The sequence below is a fragment of the Triticum dicoccoides genome, chromosome 2A (genome assembly GCF_002162155.2).
Source record: "Triticum dicoccoides isolate Atlit2015 ecotype Zavitan chromosome 2A, WEW_v2.0, whole genome shotgun sequence".
In the NCBI taxonomy this organism is placed as follows: domain Eukaryota; kingdom Viridiplantae; phylum Streptophyta; class Magnoliopsida; order Poales; family Poaceae; genus Triticum; species Triticum dicoccoides.
In genome coordinates, this window is record NC_041382.1 from 15,301,760 (window position 1) to 15,319,877 (window position 18,118).

Below are 18,118 nucleotides of genomic sequence, written 5' to 3' on the forward strand. Positions count from 1 at the left end.
TGTGTAGGGACTAGAAAAAGTCCTTCTTAAAGACTTTTTTACCAAACGGGAGGGTCTTTTTAGGGACTAAACTAGGCATTTGGGACTAAATGAAGAAGACTCTCAAGGAGAGTCTTTTTGGGACTTTTCCAACAATGCCCCTCCATGCACCCATTGGCCCGCCACCCCATGGTGTTGTTTGATTGTTATTTTTCTATATACTAGAGGCAACACGGTCATTTAATAATCTCTAGGAAGAAACTAGGGACTTTTTAGTTGGGACTAGAAAAAGTTCTAAGACTAGAGAATCAAACACCACCTTAGCCTCCCGGACGCTCCGCCAGTGCCTGCATGGTGCTTCTCGAGGAGGCAGAGGGTGCTCTCCCGCGGCAGGTTGGTGGAGAACTTGACGCAAATCCGATGGTTTCATCGAGGAGGCGTGTTCTTTGTTTTGTTGTTGGTCGTGGTGCCTTTTGATTGTTGTCGGTTTCTTGCTTGCAGCGAGTTGGCGACGTCTTGTGGTGTGCCCCTGGTGCACTGTTGGGGGCATTGTCCTTGTGCTATCTTGTCTTTTTTATCAGCTTTGTAAGAAATTTTTTTCAACACTTTGTATCGTCTGACCGTGTGATTTTTATATATGTATAAATGAGGCGAAAGCCTGTTTCATCAGATAACAACACGACACCCCAATCTCCATCCGTCAGAAGTTATCTTCCAGAGAGCTTGATCGGTGATTTGCCGAAAGGAAGAAGTCATCCGCTCAAGCACAGCAGATGAGCTGGAGCCAGTGACTAGCAATTTGTACACAAATGATTATAAATTAACGTGTCTTGTGGGGAAAAATGCCACGCTACCTCAAGGGGGGAAACGCCACCTTTTGAAAAGAAAGAAACGACTACCCTCAAAAAAAAAAGAAAAAGAAAGAGACGACACTCAAAAAAGAAACGCCACCTTTTCTTTTTGAAAAGAAAAAGAAACGACACTCAAGTTGGAAGCCAGCTGTGTTGGTTTGCTTCCTACGCGCTGACAGTTGCGTGACGTCAAACTGGGTTTGACTATTGGATCGCGTGACGTCAGCATCACAGGACTGGTAATTTATTACTGAAAAGAAAAAAACAGCTAATCAATTTTTTGTGATTTAAAATTCAAGAGAAATTTCTACATACATAGAGAAGTCGGGTCCCCCCGAGTACCACAGAAGAAAGAGGTCCTCCAGAAGAAACAATTCGTTACGAACTTGATGGTGACGGCTTTGCGATCCGATCCCCACGACCGGCAGATGGCAGTCCAACGTTTGACTCGGCCGCCAGCCACCTCGAGTTTCGGTGAAAAGGGAGTGAGAGATGCGGAGAGGAAAGAGATTGAGAGGCCCCGCAACTCCGTCTCCAATCCATTCCAATCCCCAGATCAGAAACTTTGTTCATCTTATCCATCTCGTCGGCGGCGAGAAGCATGTCGGACTACGTCCTCTCCTCCACCCAGATCCAGGCGCTGAGGCCTCGGTCCCTCCGCGGCGCGCTCTGCGTCACCCTCGCTCTGCTCGTCAGCTTCTCCAGGAGCCTGCTCGCCGCCGTCAGGACCTACCTGCGCATCCCGGTGGACGGGGCCGATCAGGCGGCCATTTCGCCCCGCCGCGTTCCGAGCCCCGTGGAGCTCGACCCCGCGCAGGTGGCGGCGCTCACGGCCGCCCTTCGCCTCGCCATCGTCGGCGGGGCCCTCTCGATCCCCTCTCTCGCGCAGCGCCGGGCCGACGCGTCCGACTCCGACTCCAGCGACGACGACGACGAGGAGCGCGGCTGCGCTGATGACCAACACCTCTGGTATCCACTCATCGAGTCGCTGGGAGGAGGGGATGCCGGTCTGTTCCTCTCCGGCTCGGCTGCGTCTCTGGCTGAGCTGACTGGTGCGCCGGGATTGTACAGGTACGTGGCACCACCAATCGTTTCTGCTTGCCGCGTCTGTGTTTGATTTTACACCGTGCGTGCTCATCAATGTTTGGTTGGTTATAGTAGATTTTAGTCCGTAAGTACCCATGTAACTTGTCAATCAGTTCGTGATCCTGTCCGCTGTATCATCGCGGTGCTCAATTCGAACGGTAGCGCTTTTGGGTCGAGGTTTACAGTTTTTTTCCTCGGCCTTTCCTTTTCCATGAACAGGGGTCCCTTTCACTTTCTGGACGTGTCTGTTTTGTTTGTCTGTCAGCTCTCTCTCTCTCTCCCTCTGTGTGTGTGTGTGTGTGTGTGTGTGCGTGTGTGTGTGTGTGCGCGTGTGCGTGTGTGTGTGTGTGCGCGTGTGTGTGTGTGTGTGCGTGCGTGTGTGGTGTTTTTATGTGTCTTCAAACAAGCGGGCATGGGGCAGCTAGTTAGATGTTCTGAACCGATTAGGCGATTACAATCAATTCTTCTGAACCGATTACAACACCAGAGCCACAATCTGTCCAACTACTAAAATGTTCATTTCCTAATGTGCAAGAGGTTGCACTTGACCAACATTTAGATACCCTGTCTTGCAAATGTTGATGTACAAAGCAGGGTAAACTGCTATGTCCAGCTTTTGCTCGCTTGGGGGACGCAGCAGGCCGTGCAGCCATGGCCTTATTTCAATTGACACCTCCCTAACCATCCTCCTCTGTGCTATCAACTATGGAAAATGAATAAAGTCTTAAATGCACCTGTTTCCTGTTGATGCTTGCAGAATAATGTTTAGTTTTTCTTGCGAAACTATCCTCCCTGTGTGTAGACGCAGATCATTCCTCATATGGTGACCAGTTTCAGGCAATCACATAGCGTGCTCCTTTGTTCATCTGGGTTTGAGCAATTTGAAGTTAAAGGGATACCGACTCCTCCGATCACCGTGTACTGTTAATTTTTTCTTAGACCCCAAGCCAACTCCCTTTCTCTTCTTTATGTGGAAGTTAGGTTGGAACAATTTTAGTGACAAATCTCTAGGTCATTAGCCATGAAGCAGTTTAGAATGCCAAAATAGCTCCAACATCGTGATTGTAGTCTCCTAGACGCTTTCGAAAGAAAATTACAATCACATGTAGAGTAGCGAAGGGAGAATGGCCAAGGACGTTATCTTTGTCGTCTCTTAAGAAGGGATTCTTTGGAGGATGCAGGAGCCATAGACTATGATAAAATGCTCAGTCTTATGACCATGCCATGCGTAGTTGTGTAATGTATCTTTTATCATAGGGTGGTTGCCTATTGCTGCTCTTCAACACATAATTCTTTTTGGTATCTTTATCTTCTTACCCAATTCAAATATGGGCAGTCCTCCTGCCTGCTCTCTATGAACAAAATTCTTTGAATCTGTGTTGTTGAGGCTGTAAATAAGACCTCACTCTCATCACAGTTCACAAGTTACCTGTGTACCTCGCAGAGCTTTTGCTTGTTATTATGTACACAAAGCTCTATTTGTGTAGCAATATGTATCTCTCAAGGAGAGTCAACATGTGGTTGGATGGTTAAGAGGGTGGTTTAACCCCAAGCTCACCAGGGATCAAAACCCCGGGTTTTACGCCTGTCTCATAAAGGTTGAATATTCTTTCAGTGGGAGGCGACGTTCCCGTCAATAGTGAGGTGCTCGTGGTGTCTTCATCAATCTCAAAATTTGCCGGCTCAGTCTCTCGGAGGTGCTCATGAGGGTATGGTGTGCGACTGGCCTGTATGCGTTCATAGGGGTGAGTGTATGTGAGCGTCTACGCCTGCACTGTTTCTCAAAAAGAAAAAGAAAATATGTACTGTATCTCTCAAGGTTAAACTGCCTTACGACTCCCTGCTCCGGTGCAAACTAACAGCCTTCTTGCTGACAATCTTACCTTTTCCCTGCCAACTCTTTCCATCTCAAGTGGCTTAGAGGTTTTGACTCGATGCTAGTACAACACACGGTACTACTTGGAAGTTCTGTGGTAGACATATTTTGACGCGTCAACAGACCACCTGAACTCGTCATTCCATTAAAAGGCAGAGAACAGAACACTTTGCCCCAGGGGAGGGGGCAGAGCACCCAAAAACGAGGATGGGGGAAAACAAAAGACTAAAAGTCTGGCAAGCTAAAACATTATATAAGGGGTAGAAGTATTCGTGTGGGGTGGGTTTCGAAGGGAAGGTTGCACAATAGATCGGATTTGAGTATAGAATGGTCCATATCGAACAGATACGATACTGGTTCTTGAGGAATATTGCTTTTCTTATGGCTTATTATGCCCCATTCTCCTAGCATTGTCTGTTTCCAGTTAGTTAACTACCAAGCAAATCCAATAGGTTTTGCACATTTTTATTTCGTGCTGAATAGTAAAGTAGGTGGTTTAAATTAGTTTAACTGGCCCATAATCTTTACATGGTTTCTTGGAAGTTAAAATTAACAGATATGCAAAGAAGATTAAATAGCGAAACAATGTTACTTCAAACCTTTCACTAGGTGATAATACATTCATTCTCAACACCAAATGTTAGTTCAAACCTTTCACTAGGTGATAATACATTCATTCTCAACACCAATCATACTAAATAAAGAGAAAGAAAAGGATGCATATACATGATGATGCCATCTAGAACATCTCCAGACAAGTCATTAAAATGCGTGGCAATTGTCCAAATTGAGGCATTTCAAGCCAACAGACAGAGTTGTAATTTTTAAGCAAAGGTTCTGCATTAAGCCACTGGTCTCTGTGCATTTTGTGTTTGTCTTTACCTGGTTCCATGTCCACTTGAACCAGGTATATTAACTGTACATTGAAGCTAATCAATCATGTTGTGTTTGTCTTTACATTATGAGGTTTCTGCATTGTGTAGTTGAATTGATGTTCTTTCTGAGGATGATAGTGTCTTCGGTGCTTTCTGATTTATGTGAAACTTCCTGAAACCTTGTATGTATGCATTTTGTAGTACATTCTAAAGTTTGAATCTTGTCCATATTACAGACTGTCTGATGTAAATGGGAACCCATTGATCCTCACAGCAAGGGCAGAAAGCTTTGCAGGTCCTCGTGAGTTGACCGATGAAACAACAAGGACTTGGGTCATGATGCTCAAAATTACTACCAAACTTGTTTGTTTAAGTAAGCGGCAATTACATGAGCAGAATCAGGAATCGGCTGAAGAACGCTTTGCAGAGGTAGCCAAGCAATCTTTAGAGCTGATCCTCAAGGCTGCATGTTCATTCGGTGATGCAGAATGGTCTGATGTCCACATTTCGCAACAGCTGACTATTTTTGACACACTTGTTGATGTCCTATTCAATATACAAGACCTGCCTTTCAGTGGATCTGGTGAGGTTGCTGGCATTATTAATAAGATGGTGGATGCTTTCAAAGGTGTAATGCAGAGCACTTCAAATGACATCCGTAGCAGCAAAGAATCTGTTATTCATCCAGCAACTTTTATTCTCATACAAGTCCTGGAGTTTTTTGGTCGTAACAGAGAGATGGTCCAGTCAATACTTGAATCTGGAGATTACAACACTGGCCCATGCTCTGACATGTTTGATTGTTTGGTATCTAAGCTCAAGGAATGTGCAGAAGTAATTTTCCAAGAAAAGGGACAAAGGTGCATATTCTTCTTGAATAACACAAATTATGTTTTGCAAAAGAATTGCCACTCAGGATTACTCCCTCCCAGTGTAGCGAGTAATCTAGTATCACTGATGGACCAGAACATCGTGAGCTACCTTGAGGAATATTGGTTTCCGCTTGTGAGATATTTGGATGGTGATTCTCTGAAGAAGCCACGCGGTTCTTCCTTGGATAAATTTACCAAAGAGTTCTTTACCATCTGTGACAGCCAGATGACTTGGAAAGTTCAAACTAGTCTCAAGGAAAGACTGCGTGAACGGATAGTGGATTTGATTGTTCCAAAATATGTAATCTTCTTGAAGGCTCTGCAGGGAACTCCAAGTTCTTGGTTGAAGAGGGTGTGCCGAGCCAGATCTGAGAAGCCGATCTATCCTGCTCCACAACTGGAAGAGGTGATCAGGGGACTCTTTGAAAGATAGCATCTATAGGGCACGAAACTCGTACAGGGTCGGTGTATTTATCATATTTTAGCATTTGGAGACCATTTTGTGTGTTGGTATTTTCAGGTGATGGTCCTGCTTGTTGTATTAGCAGGATTCAGCCTACGATTGGTCTGGTGTATAGCTATTCATTACGTGTATGTAGTGCTATATATAGAGGAAGTTTCTCTGAGAAACCCACGGAATTGTTCTGTTCCATGTATAGTCGTAACTAGAAATATATGCACGCTTTGCTCGCTGTCGGAGGATATCTGGTTCGGTCATTGTTTCTCTTGCTTTTATCTACTGTATTTATTATTTAGAAAATCATAAACTGATCGTCAACGCAAGCCGGCCCGCCGGCTGAGGAGCATGCATGCTGCTAATTCTGGCGAAACTGTGGATGGTACTAGCCTGAAGCTCACTTTCAATCGCCGTCTATAAACCCTCGCACCATGAACACCACACAAACTGATCTTGATGGCATCAAATCTTCCCTCGACCCAAGCAGCCCGGCCTTTGTCAATGAACCAATCAGGGTCGACCGGCTGTGGCGGCTCATGGATGACATCCACGACGCCGAGGAGGTTTTCGACCTGTTCGAGCTGCAGATCAAGGCAGCCTCCGTGGTTAAGAAGAAGAAGAAGACAACGACAACGAAGAAGAAGAGCCATGGCATGAAATCCAAGACAAGTTGGTTGTCGGATCAGCTCAAGAAAGTGCTCGACAATCTAGAGGAGGCGAAAAAAGATCTTATACGACTCCATCAAGTACTGAGGAGCTCCATATTGACGAGCAGAAACGGGCCCGAACCCGGTGAGGGACAAGGGGAGCTTCTTCGGATACCAGGAGGAGTATGCTCACCTGGTCTCCATGTTACAGAAGCAGCCGGATGGTAACAAAGTGGACAGCAAGGTGAAGCAGGTAATCGCCATCATCGCCATGCCGGGATGGGGAAGACGGAGCTTGCTCGCCGGGCGTTTCAAGACGCCAGAGGCAAGTTTGACCGCCGCATATGGGTGCACGCCTATGGCAAGAACACCGAATCCGACCTCCTGAAAGAGATCTGGAAGTCTGTTGCCGGTCACAAACCGGTCGGCGAGATGAACGTCAAGTGTAAGTGTACGCTAGCATAGCACTTACAGATCAAAGCACCAGCCGGGAGAGTGCCACGGCCGTTCGTCGCTGTTACTTGATTCGTTCGCGAGACGACGCCGAATGAGGCATGTCTCCTCCGTGGTTGTTTTCATTTGATTCGCTCCGCATGTATTTGTGTTGGTTAGGTTTCCTCTTTGTTCTAGTGAGACCGTACGTGGTCGTGTGTATCCACAGTTCTCGTTCAGATGGTGTGCGGCTGGCATGTCCTTTGCAACGGCACTGTTGATGGATCCCGGAATTCACGCAACAACTTTTTGCACACAAAATTGGAACCTTTCCGCCTCCATTCGTCGGAAGGAGCTTGAGGTGAATCTGAGTTGTCCGATCTGAGGGAATAATGCCAATCAGAACAACGCTGACCTAAATGAAAGCAGTCTACTAAATTTAAGCCTTCATAAAAAAAATCCTTCTCTAATTAAGCTATGGCTGTGGGGGCAGCGGCACCCCCAGTAGTACATGTAGCTCCACCCCTGCCACCGGGGGATAGCTCGCCGTCGCCGGTCTGGCATATGTTGTCTCGATGCTGGTTGTTTACAGAAATCCGCAGCAGAAACAAAGAAAGAAATCTCCTCTTTTTTATTTCTGAACTTGTTGCTAAGGATTGTAATTCTATGAGTGTGGAATAAAACACCCTATTTCCATCACACACACACACACACACACACACACACACAAAAAAAAAAAATCTCCTGTTTGGAGTAATATTGAGAGGGGGCATCACAGAGGGGGATTTGTGCAAACATGGAATATGCAAGGCGGGCTTTTTACTTTCTCGTAGTTGAGCGCCAAGTAGCACATTACTAAATAAAAATTGCGGGGGAAGTAGCACATTACTGGGCCCTGTGTGATTTAGTGGTGGGCATATTTTAGGCTTTTAGCACCTTAGTTTGGACCTGGCTAAAATTATTGTCATCGTGATCCGGTAGAGGAATAATAGCTCGTTCGTGTTCCCGCAAATGAAGAAAAGAAAGAAAAAGACAGCCAGCTGAGGTACGCAGGGACACATTGCTGTCATCAGGCGCCTTCCTACCAATCTGACTCTCTGATATGAAAGGGATGGACCGGTGTACGTCAGTACGGACTAGTAGATGGTACATGCGTGCGCGGTATCTCTTCCATGGAGAAAACAAAAATTTAAGTCCCGAGGCCGGCCGGAAGGAGAATGGAGGAAACTTCCAGGAAGTATCCCACTGGCACCGGACGGCGCACACACCCGCGAATAATCGCTACGCCTTTCCCTTTCGTCGACGTCGACAGCAGCTGAGCAGCGACGGAAGGAAAATGCCAAGACGGACGAGCTATAAAACCCACTGCGACGGCCGGCGCCACTTCCAACACCAACAAATCCCGCTACCCCTCCCTCCAAAGAAGCCCACGCCGACGGGCGACGGCGAACCATGCCTGATGTTCGCTGCCCGCAGTACCTCGACTTGAGTTGCAGCCCCAATCATGCGCCGCGTCCTCCTTCCTGTGTCTCGCCGCCGATTTGCATAGGCCTCGTCGCTGCGTCCGTGGCCATCCTACTCGCCCTCTGGTTCCGTCGGCCCCTTTTCGAGCAGTTGCCAGATGGGGGTGCCGATCAGAACCCGGTGATTGCAGAGGAGGTCGACGAGATCGCCGCCTCCATCCCAGAGGCTCTGGCGCCGTCCCAAGCCGAGGCCTACCTGTCGGACGGCGGCAGCAGCGACGGCGAAGGCAAAGCAAGCCGGGTGCTTGAACGGACAGTGGTCTTCATCAATGCTGCCATCGACAGCAGGTACGTACTACCCCAATCTTTTCTACTTACTCTAATTCTCTGCTATTCAGTACTCCTACTGCTGTATGTTACTTCCGTGCCTACCAACAAGGGGTGGTGGAGCGGAGACGGGACAAAGGATTGAGAGGTGGGGGGAGGACGAGGGGAGAGATTTGATTGATCAATTTAAGTATACGAGGGCCGACAACTTATATCAACCTTAAATTAAGTGCGCTGGACGTTTAATTTTTGTTTCTCAGAATTGCTAATTTTCAGTCAACTGACTATTAATTCAGTTTCGACCGAATTTTTTATCCGTCCCATCATGTGCTATGATTGAATTCCCAATTTATTTTCCTGCATAGAATAGTATCATTCCCTCCAAGCCTACAATATGCATCGTATATTTATTTTCTAATGTATGTTTGGTATTAATATTCTCCTCGTAAGCATTCCACACTGTTTTGGGTGTACTGTTTTATTCATGTGGGTTTTAATATTTTTCTTTTTTGCCATATCACACGGGTCTACTATTCTAGTACTACAGTTGTTAGTCATGTACATCAGTTACAGTATTCATTACTTGTATTTTTGGTTGGTAGTCCTGTGTAATTGTTATTTATTTGTTATCGATCAGCTGAAAATTTAGAATGAAGGTGAATTCCTTTTAAGTCAATTGTCAAATCGAAATTAGACTCTAAACTGTAGAGGATGAACTGGACCTTTTTCCTCACCGCAAAGAGACAGAAAATTCCAGAATTTTATTATATAAGGGTAGTGGTTCCAAGAGGGAGGGGCACATGGCATGAGCCATGTGGATGAAGAATTGACAATTACAGTTGGAGGAGAAACGAAACTAGAGCAGGTTCTTCCTTTCTTGTTGGCTGAAATGGTGAGAAGGACTACTTTTGATACATGTTAGACTTGATGCATATAATCAATTGGCACATTGAATATAGGGCATATGACTTATTACAGTGAGAAAAGGGCAAATGATGAAATACACCTAAAATATGAGAAATACTCATCAGCATAACTGTTTGCAGTCTGCTAACTATTTACTTATATCTAGCTCTCTATGCAAATAATGTAGATTTTTTCCTAGATTGACCCCTAAATTATGTGATTCAAATTATTTTAAATAGTTTGTAACAAGATTTTTTGAACAGATCTGGTGAGGTTGCTGGAATTGTTAACAATATGTTGAATGCTTTGGGTGGAATACTTCTGAACATCCATAGCTGCGACTGCCATGAATCCACCATTCATCCAGCAAATGGTCTTCTTATTCAAGCTTTGGCTATTTTCTGTGGTAACACAGATAGGGTGCAGTCAATATTTGCCACCGGGGATTACACCATCGAACCTTACACTGAAATGTTTGATTGTTGGGTATCCAAGCTTGAGGAAGACGCAGAATGGATATGCCAAGGTGAAAAGAGTCGAAAGTACATATTCCTATTGAATAACACATATAATGTTTGGCAATTGATGCTCTGTCCTGAGGCATCCTTTTCAAATGTAGAATTGGTGAGTAGGCTCATTTCCATGATCCATCAATACAGGAGGAGCTACTTTGAAGAGTGTTGGGTTCCTCTGAACAACTCACGCCATCCGGATATGTTTACGGCCGACTTCCTTATTATCTGTAATCGCCAGATGACATGGAAGGTTACAGCGGAGCTCAAGTATGAATTGCGGCAGGAGATTGTGGGTTTGATTGTTCCACTGTATGAGGCTTCCTTATTTGCACTTGAGGCAAATCGAAGCCGACTTTCAGAGATCCTTCGGTGGTTAAAACGAGTAATGGCGGGAAAGAAGAAACAAAAGAAGTATACTGTGGAGGAATTGGAAAGGGTGATAAGAGAGTTGTTGGAAGGATGAACAAATAGCTACTGGGGCAGAGAGGACACTTGACTTTTAGAGGACCGATACATTTATCATACGTATGTTGATGTTCTCTTGATCTCTTAGCAAGAAAAATAAGTCATCTTTTCCATTGAATGAGGGTGTATTCTTTTAGTCACATATGTTCTACTTTAACTCTAATCACTCCATAAGTTTACAAGCATCTAACCATTAATTGTTAGAGATAGCATTAAAGAGATAAACCATTGCATAATGTTTTGTTCTTTTCTCTGGATGACAATGTGGAATGCATAAGATAAAAATGTGTTATCAATGATTGTTAGTTTAGTTGTATTTGAGCATGTATATATATGTCTCTTGGAACGGATTTGTTTTTCGTGACATATGAAAACTTTTATTATCCCCAATCAAAGATGCACATAGTCGAATTTGTTGTCCTGTTTGTTACAAAGTAAAAAAAAACCATGTCTTAATTCAAAAGAAGGAAAATACCGAACAAACACCAAAAAACTAGACAAAACATGTGAACAAAGACCACTTGTTAAAAACTAAATGGCTTATCGCTAACGCGTCATCCAAGCCAAGAACTAGATTTCAACATCATTTAGACGTATCCATAAAAAGAACTACTTCACCAACAAAAACAAAAAGGACTTGATGATTGAGAGTATCTCCACCGCCGACCCTCAACCCGTCCGGATCATGTGGTCCGAACGTGTTGTGTCATCCAATATGGGCATGTATTATAACACCTACAGACTGTCCGCCTTTCTCCATTAAACCCGCGGCGTGCCGAGAAACCTACTCCGGTCACATGTCCGTTCGCGAGCCGTCCGGCATTAAACACAACGCCGGTTGGCTCCTCGCGTCCACCCGCTATTTAAACGAGCCCAGACGTCGGACAAAAATCACACCACACTCCGCTCTCATCTCCACCTTGCACCATTTTCTTCATAATCTCCATGGATCCAGCAGAGCAGGAAGACGAGTTCTCTGGTATAAAAGTCCGATGGGTGGCTCGTCGAGCCCGCCGAATACAAGCCAGGCAACTATCTGCTCCACCTCCCTCGACGCCCAAAACCGTCAGTACAATGGGCGAAGCTGCAGGCACGCAAGCAGAGGAGCAAGCCGCTGCTCCAAAGCGGTGCCTAGTGCAGCAACTCCTCGCTGCTCCAAGTCAGCTCGCAGAGGAGTTGCCAGTGGCTACACGCCAGCATGCGGAGGAGAACAGTGGCATGGGCACCGTGGCTGCCGTGGACGCCGTTGTGTCGTCACGCTCCTCTCATGCCTACAGCCGCGCCATCCGCCACAAACGTTGGCGGAGCCACGCCCTGACGGTGGAGGCGGCCAACGCATCCGCGTCCGCCGTCGACACCATGGGAAAATAGATCGTGGGAGGCCGACGCCGCTGGGTCCGACGATGGCCACCGCTATAGGGTCGTCGACATACACAGCCGGTGTCTTGTCCGGTTTAGCGCATACCATCGTCGAACACCGCCTCAGCCGCACAGAATCGGAGTAGCCACTCTTCCCCTTCGTCTGGAGCATGACCACTGCGATGAGCGGCACAACCAGATATAGAGAAGATATGGCGAAGACGGAGGCCACGAAGGCGAAATTATACATCCATAGTCGGACGAGCACCGCTTTTAGTTGAAGTATGTCCGAAATGTAATAAATCTCGTTCTATTTATATGAAATACGCCGTGTTTGTATGAATTTCATCGGATTTATTCAAACAGTGTCTAAAAATGGTTGGCTCTACTATACGGTTCCCTACTATTGAGCACTATTATATACTACGGGTGGTTGTCCTAAAAACAAGAAACAACTTTCCTTGCAGATTCTTCCTGTTCCAGAATACAGTAAGAGGTAGCTTCTCAGATGCCGTGGTTCCACGTGAGACATGAAAAGGTGTCTATCTTTTACAAATGGATGCATCGCAACCCATACACGTGGTAGCTTCTCAGACTTGCTTACCGACGAAGGCTGCCTCCCGGATTAAACGTCATTTTTCTCAAATCAATCCTAGATGGTCAGAATAAACAAACAGGGGTCCCCGAAAAATAAACAAAGCTGGCGGCATTTGCGTCCGTCGACTCTTCACTCTCGTCATCTCGATTAATTCGGTCCTCGGAGGCTTTGCCTACTCCCTCGCCTATTGGTTGCAGCGGCTAGACTACAGCGCGGAGCTTCAAACGCCAAAATCCATGTCACGTCACGAACCTGCTTCTCTACGTGTTAATTAGCGCAAATATTCAGCCACGCGATACAAATCTCACAAAAGACTAAAGACATAGGTAAGGGCATCTTCAATGCCGATCCTCAAATCAGACACTATATCCGTCTGCAGACTGGTGAAGTGATAAGCCGGAACCATGTCCCTATAACCTTCGTCCTTTTTTCCTTTCAAGCCCGCAAGCTCAAAATAACAACATATCAAATCGTAGATTATTGAGAATGTTCAAGTGACGGTAGTTCTAAATTAAATACTACGATCCAATAAAGATTTCAATTTAAAGTAGTTAAAACTTGAATTTAACTAGCATATATGTTCTGCTTGTCCCTTTTAGCTGCCGGCTGATGCTCAATCAAATCTCCCTTGGACTGCTCATGAGTTTTTCGATGCCGAATTTGTTGATGCATTTGAACAAACTCATCAAACGTGATTGGATTCTGACCTGGAAGTTGGATAGGATCACACATATTCTCAAATTTAAGAGTTGCGACAACATCTCCGCCCTCATCCTCCACTATCATGTTGTACATGATCACACAACATGTCATCATCTCCCAAAAGGTCTCTGGATCCCATCGTTTAGCAAGTCCACTAACAACTACAAAACGGGCCTGGTGCACTCTAAGTATCCTCTCCACGTCATTTCTAGCTCCTTGTCCTTGGGCAAAGTGAGACCTTTTCTGACCAACTAGTTTAGATGATCTTGACAAAGGTAGCCCGTGGAGGATAGATAACGTCAACCAGATAATAAACAATGTTGTATTGATCCCCATTGACAGTATAATTGCAAAGAGGAGTTTGCCCTTCAGTCGGCCTCACAAATAGCGGAGACCGCTGTAGCACATTGATGTCACTATGAGACCCAGGTATGCCAAAGAAAGCGTGCCAAATTCAGAGGACATGTGATGCAACTGCTTCAAGAATGATGGTGGGCTTCTTAATATGGCTTTGGCATTGCCCTTGTAGAGCTTTTGGATAGTTGTTCCATCTCCAGTGCATGCAATCAAGAGAACCGGCCAAACTTGGCCACCCTCTTGCTTCAGACATTGTCAAGAACCTCCCAATGTTTGTGACATTTCGTTTCTTTGAAAAACAGAGATCCAAACACCTCGACCATGGCAGTAGAAATTTTGGGCATGGCTCTCCGCATGTGCTCTCAAACATCCGGAGGTATTCGTCCCACGAATCTGCCGCCGGGCCATATGCAAGCATCCACATGCAGCCGTGCACTTCTGGTAACCAAAGAATTCAATCCTTCCTACGACATCCTTCTTCAAGATGAAGTATTCATCGTAGGTCCAAACACCCTTGTAGAGGCGATTGAAGAAAATTTTTGCATCCGAAAGAGCCAGCAATATTTTTTGCGAATAGGGTGCCGGGGCAAGGTAGTCATCCATCAACGTCAAATGGCCCCATGCCTTGTTCTGATTGAGCACTCAATGACCCTGATTGATCTCTAGAGGTTGTGAACATGCTCTTCCACACACTCCACATCGGCAAGTACCACCCGCATCATCGCCGTTTCATTCGCATAGTCCTCCTCGCCGGACAAGTCGTCGGATGACACAACATAGTGCTCATATATGTACTCCATGTCCGAATCCATTGCTTCAAAGAAGGTACAAAATTTTTAGTATGGGCGTTTCACCAAACACTGGCTAGGCGCAGTCACCCCCGTAGGGGTGGATGTTACCTACGCAGTGGATAGATGAGAGGCCTGAACCGGCGATGGAGAACAAGTGTCATGGAGGCCGGAATTCATGGTGGAGGTCACGGAGTTCCGAGAAGGGCTTGGAAGGTGGCCAGGGTGGTAGAGCGGCAGCGCCGGCGAGAGAGAAAGTGAATGAAGGGAAAGAGGGAAGGATGAAGATGCAGGGTCTGGATGGGATTTTGGGTGTTGGAGTGATACGTGACTGATGTCCGGGCTCTCACGAAGTCCCCCATTTTTGCTTCTGATTTTCTAGAAAAAGGACGTCCGTGCTGCTCCGCGGACCGATGCAGGACGATGTTGGATGGCAAACTACGTCTGGACACCTCGATCCGGATGTTTGCGGGATGTTTGTGGGTCCACTTTGGAGATGCCCTAAGAGAATCTCCAACTAGAGCCACTTTAGATTTCCCATCTGACCCCTTCGCTTCTCCTCAGGAGAGCACCCAACGAATAGGGTTTCCCTATCTCCCACCATGCAGCTACTGGCCTACCTCGTCTCATGTGGCCTGATACGTCTCCAACGTATCTGTAATTTTTGATTGCTCCATGCTATTATAATATCTATTTTGGATGTCAATGGGCTTTATTTTACACTTTTATATCATTTTTGGGACTAACCCAAGGATATCAGAATCGCGATTCTGTTATACGATTCTACGACTTTATGATCCAAGATTAGCCCTTTGATTCTACGATTTTAGTTCTTAGAATCTACATTTCTACGATCCTGATAGTGAAGATTCTACGATTTGCGATCCAAAAATCGAATCTCCGATCCAATTCAAAATCGCAATTCTGACAACCTTGGACTAACCTACTAACCGGAGGCCCAGCCCAAATTGTTGTTTTTTTTGCCTATTTTAGGGTTTCGAAGAAAAGGAATATCAAACAGAGTCCAAACGGAATGAAACCTTCGGGAACGTGATTTTCTCAACAAACGTGATCCAGGAGACTTGGAGTGGGCGTCAAGAAACAAGGGAGGAAGGCACGAGGCAGGGGGGCGCGCCTACCCCCTGGGCGCGCCCTCCGTTGCTCCACCGACGTACTTCCTCCTCCTATATATATCCACGTACCCCCAAACTTCCAGGAGCACCACTGAGGGAGTCCTAGATTAGGGGGTCTCTGGACAGACGGACTATATCCTTTGGCCAGACTGTTAGACTATGAAGATATAAGATTGAAGACTTCGTCTCGTGTCCGGAGGGGACTCTACTTGGCGTGGAAGGCAAGCTAGGCAATATGGATATGTATATCTCCTCCTTTGTAACCGACCTTGTGTAACCCTAACCTCTCCGGTGTTTATATAAACCAGAGGGTTTTAGTCCGTAGGACGATAGACAATCATACCATAGGCTAGCTTCTAGGGTTTAGCCTCTCTGATCTCGTGGTAGACCTACTCTTGTACTACCCATATCATCAATATTAATCAGGCAGGACGTAGGGTTTACCTCCATCAAGAGGGCCCGAACCTGGGTAAAGCATTGTGTCCCTTGCCTCCTGTTACCATCCGGCCTAGACGCACAGTTCGGGACCCCCTACCCGAGATCTGCCGGTTATGACACCGACATTGGTGCTTTGATTGAGAGTTCCTCTGTGTCGTCGCCATTAGGCTTGATGGATCCTCCGATCATCGATGGCGATGCAGTCAAGGGTGAGACTTTTCTCCCCGGACAGATCATCGTATTCGGCAGCTTTGCACTGCGGGCCAATTCGCTTGGCCATCTGGACCAGATTGAAAGTTACGCCCCTGGCCACCAGGTCAGGTTTGGAAGCTTAAACTACACGACTGGTATCCACGGAGACTTGATCTTCAACGGATTCGAGCCTCTGCCTTGTGCGTCACACGGTCACGATGAATGCGGTCTAGCGCTACCATCGGATAGTGGTCAAGAGATCGCACAGGCAGCCGCTCCGACCCTCAATTCGGAGCCAGTTGCGCTTTCCGTGGACGGGTGGATGGACCCCGCCATAGAAGCCTTACCCTCAGGGGCGATCGAGCCAAACATCGACCTTACCTTGCACGAGAGCCGTGTTGTTAAACTGCCGGATCCTTCTCCGGCCATGGACTCCGAACCGCCTGCGCCCGTTCCTATCGAATCCGATTGAGCGCCGATCATGGAGTTTACCTCCACGGATATTTTTCAGCACTCGCCCTTTGGCGACATACTGAACTCATTAAAGTCTCTCTCCTTGTCAGGAGGATCCTGGTCGAACTATGTCCGGCAGGACTGGGATGCGGACGACGAAGAAATTCGAGGCCCACCCACCACCCACTTAGTAGCCACTGTCGATGACTTAACCGACATGCTCGACTTCGACTCCGAAGACATCGATGTTATGGACGACGATACGGGAGGCGAAGAGGAACCACCGCCCACAGGGCATTAGACAGCCACCTCATCATACAATATATACATGGTGGATACACCCAAAGAAGGAAATGGCGACGAGATAGCGGAGGATGACCCCTCCAAGAAGCAACCCAAGCGCCGACGTTAGCGGCGCCGCTCTAAGTCCCGCCAAAGCAAAAGTGGCGATACCGGCACAGGAGATAATAATACTCCGGATAGTGCCGAAGACAACAACAATCCCCTCCAGCAAGATTTAGAACAGGAGAATGGAGGAGCCAGCTCTCCTGAGAGAGCGGCAGATGGAGAAGACGAGGATGATAATTACATGCCCCCCTTCGAAGACGAGGCAAGCCTCGGCGACGACAAATTCGCTGTGCCAAAGGATCCCGTCGAACAAGAGCGCTTCAAACGCCGGCTTATAGCCACGGCAAATAGCCTTAAGAAAAAGCAACAACAGCTTCAAGCTGATCAGGATCTGCTAGCTGACAGATGGACTGAAGTCCTCGCGGCCGAGGAATATAAACTCGAGCGCCCCTCCAAGAGTTACCCAAAGTGCAGGTTGCTACCTCGACTAGAGGAAGAAACGTATGATACGGCTGATCGGCCACCTCGTGGCCGCGATAGAGAGGCATTCCAGCCAAAAACTCAGCCTCCACCCCGACGTCATTCAAATAAAAAGGCATGGGGAGATACGCCAGACCTACGAGACATATTGGAGGACAAAGCAAAGCATGCAAGATCGCTCTACGGATCACGAGGATGCGCCACTATGTGAGACGATAAACATCACGCCGGATACAGTAAAAGCAAATCCGGCCGGGCCGAACACAGCGGGCAAGACCCATTCGAGCTGCGTCGTGATATAGCCCAATACAGAGGCGCCACACACCCCTTATGCTTCACAGACGAAGTAATGGATCATCAAATCCCAGAAGGTTTCAAACCTGTAAAAATTGAATCATACGACGGCACAACAGATCCCGCAGTATGGATCGAGGATTTCCTCCTCCACATCCACATGGCCCGCGGTGACGACTTACACGCCATCAAATACCTCCCACTAAAGCTCAAGGGACCAGCGCG

At 46.8% G+C, this 18,118-nt stretch overlaps 2 protein-coding genes across 4 annotated transcripts; both read left to right on the forward strand.

The window, feature by feature from the left end:
* The first annotated feature begins 1,314 nt into the window (after positions 1-1,314).
* LOC119358663 lies at positions 1,315-6,217 on the forward strand. Its single transcript, XM_037625116.1, has 2 exons — positions 1,315-1,901; positions 4,904-6,217. The coding sequence occupies exons 1-2, from the start codon at positions 1,432-1,434 to the stop codon at positions 5,970-5,972; spliced, it is 1,539 nt and encodes a 512-aa protein (XP_037481013.1). The 5' UTR covers positions 1,315-1,431; the 3' UTR covers positions 5,973-6,217.
* A 2,266-nt stretch (positions 6,218-8,483) lies between these two features.
* Positions 8,484-10,941, forward strand: LOC119358664. Of its 3 annotated transcripts, none has more exons than XM_037625118.1 (3): positions 8,484-8,886; positions 10,035-10,297; positions 10,391-10,941. In XM_037625118.1, the coding sequence occupies exons 1-3, from the start codon at positions 8,528-8,530 to the stop codon at positions 10,747-10,749; spliced, it is 981 nt and encodes a 326-aa protein (XP_037481015.1). In that variant the 5' UTR covers positions 8,484-8,527; the 3' UTR covers positions 10,750-10,941. The 3 variants fall into 3 exon arrangements, with proteins under 3 accessions (XP_037481015.1, XP_037481016.1, XP_037481014.1); XM_037625119.1 differs by having other exon boundaries at positions 10,431-10,941; XM_037625117.1 differs by having other exon boundaries at positions 10,035-10,941.
* The last annotated feature ends 7,177 nt before the right edge of the window (positions 10,942-18,118 follow it).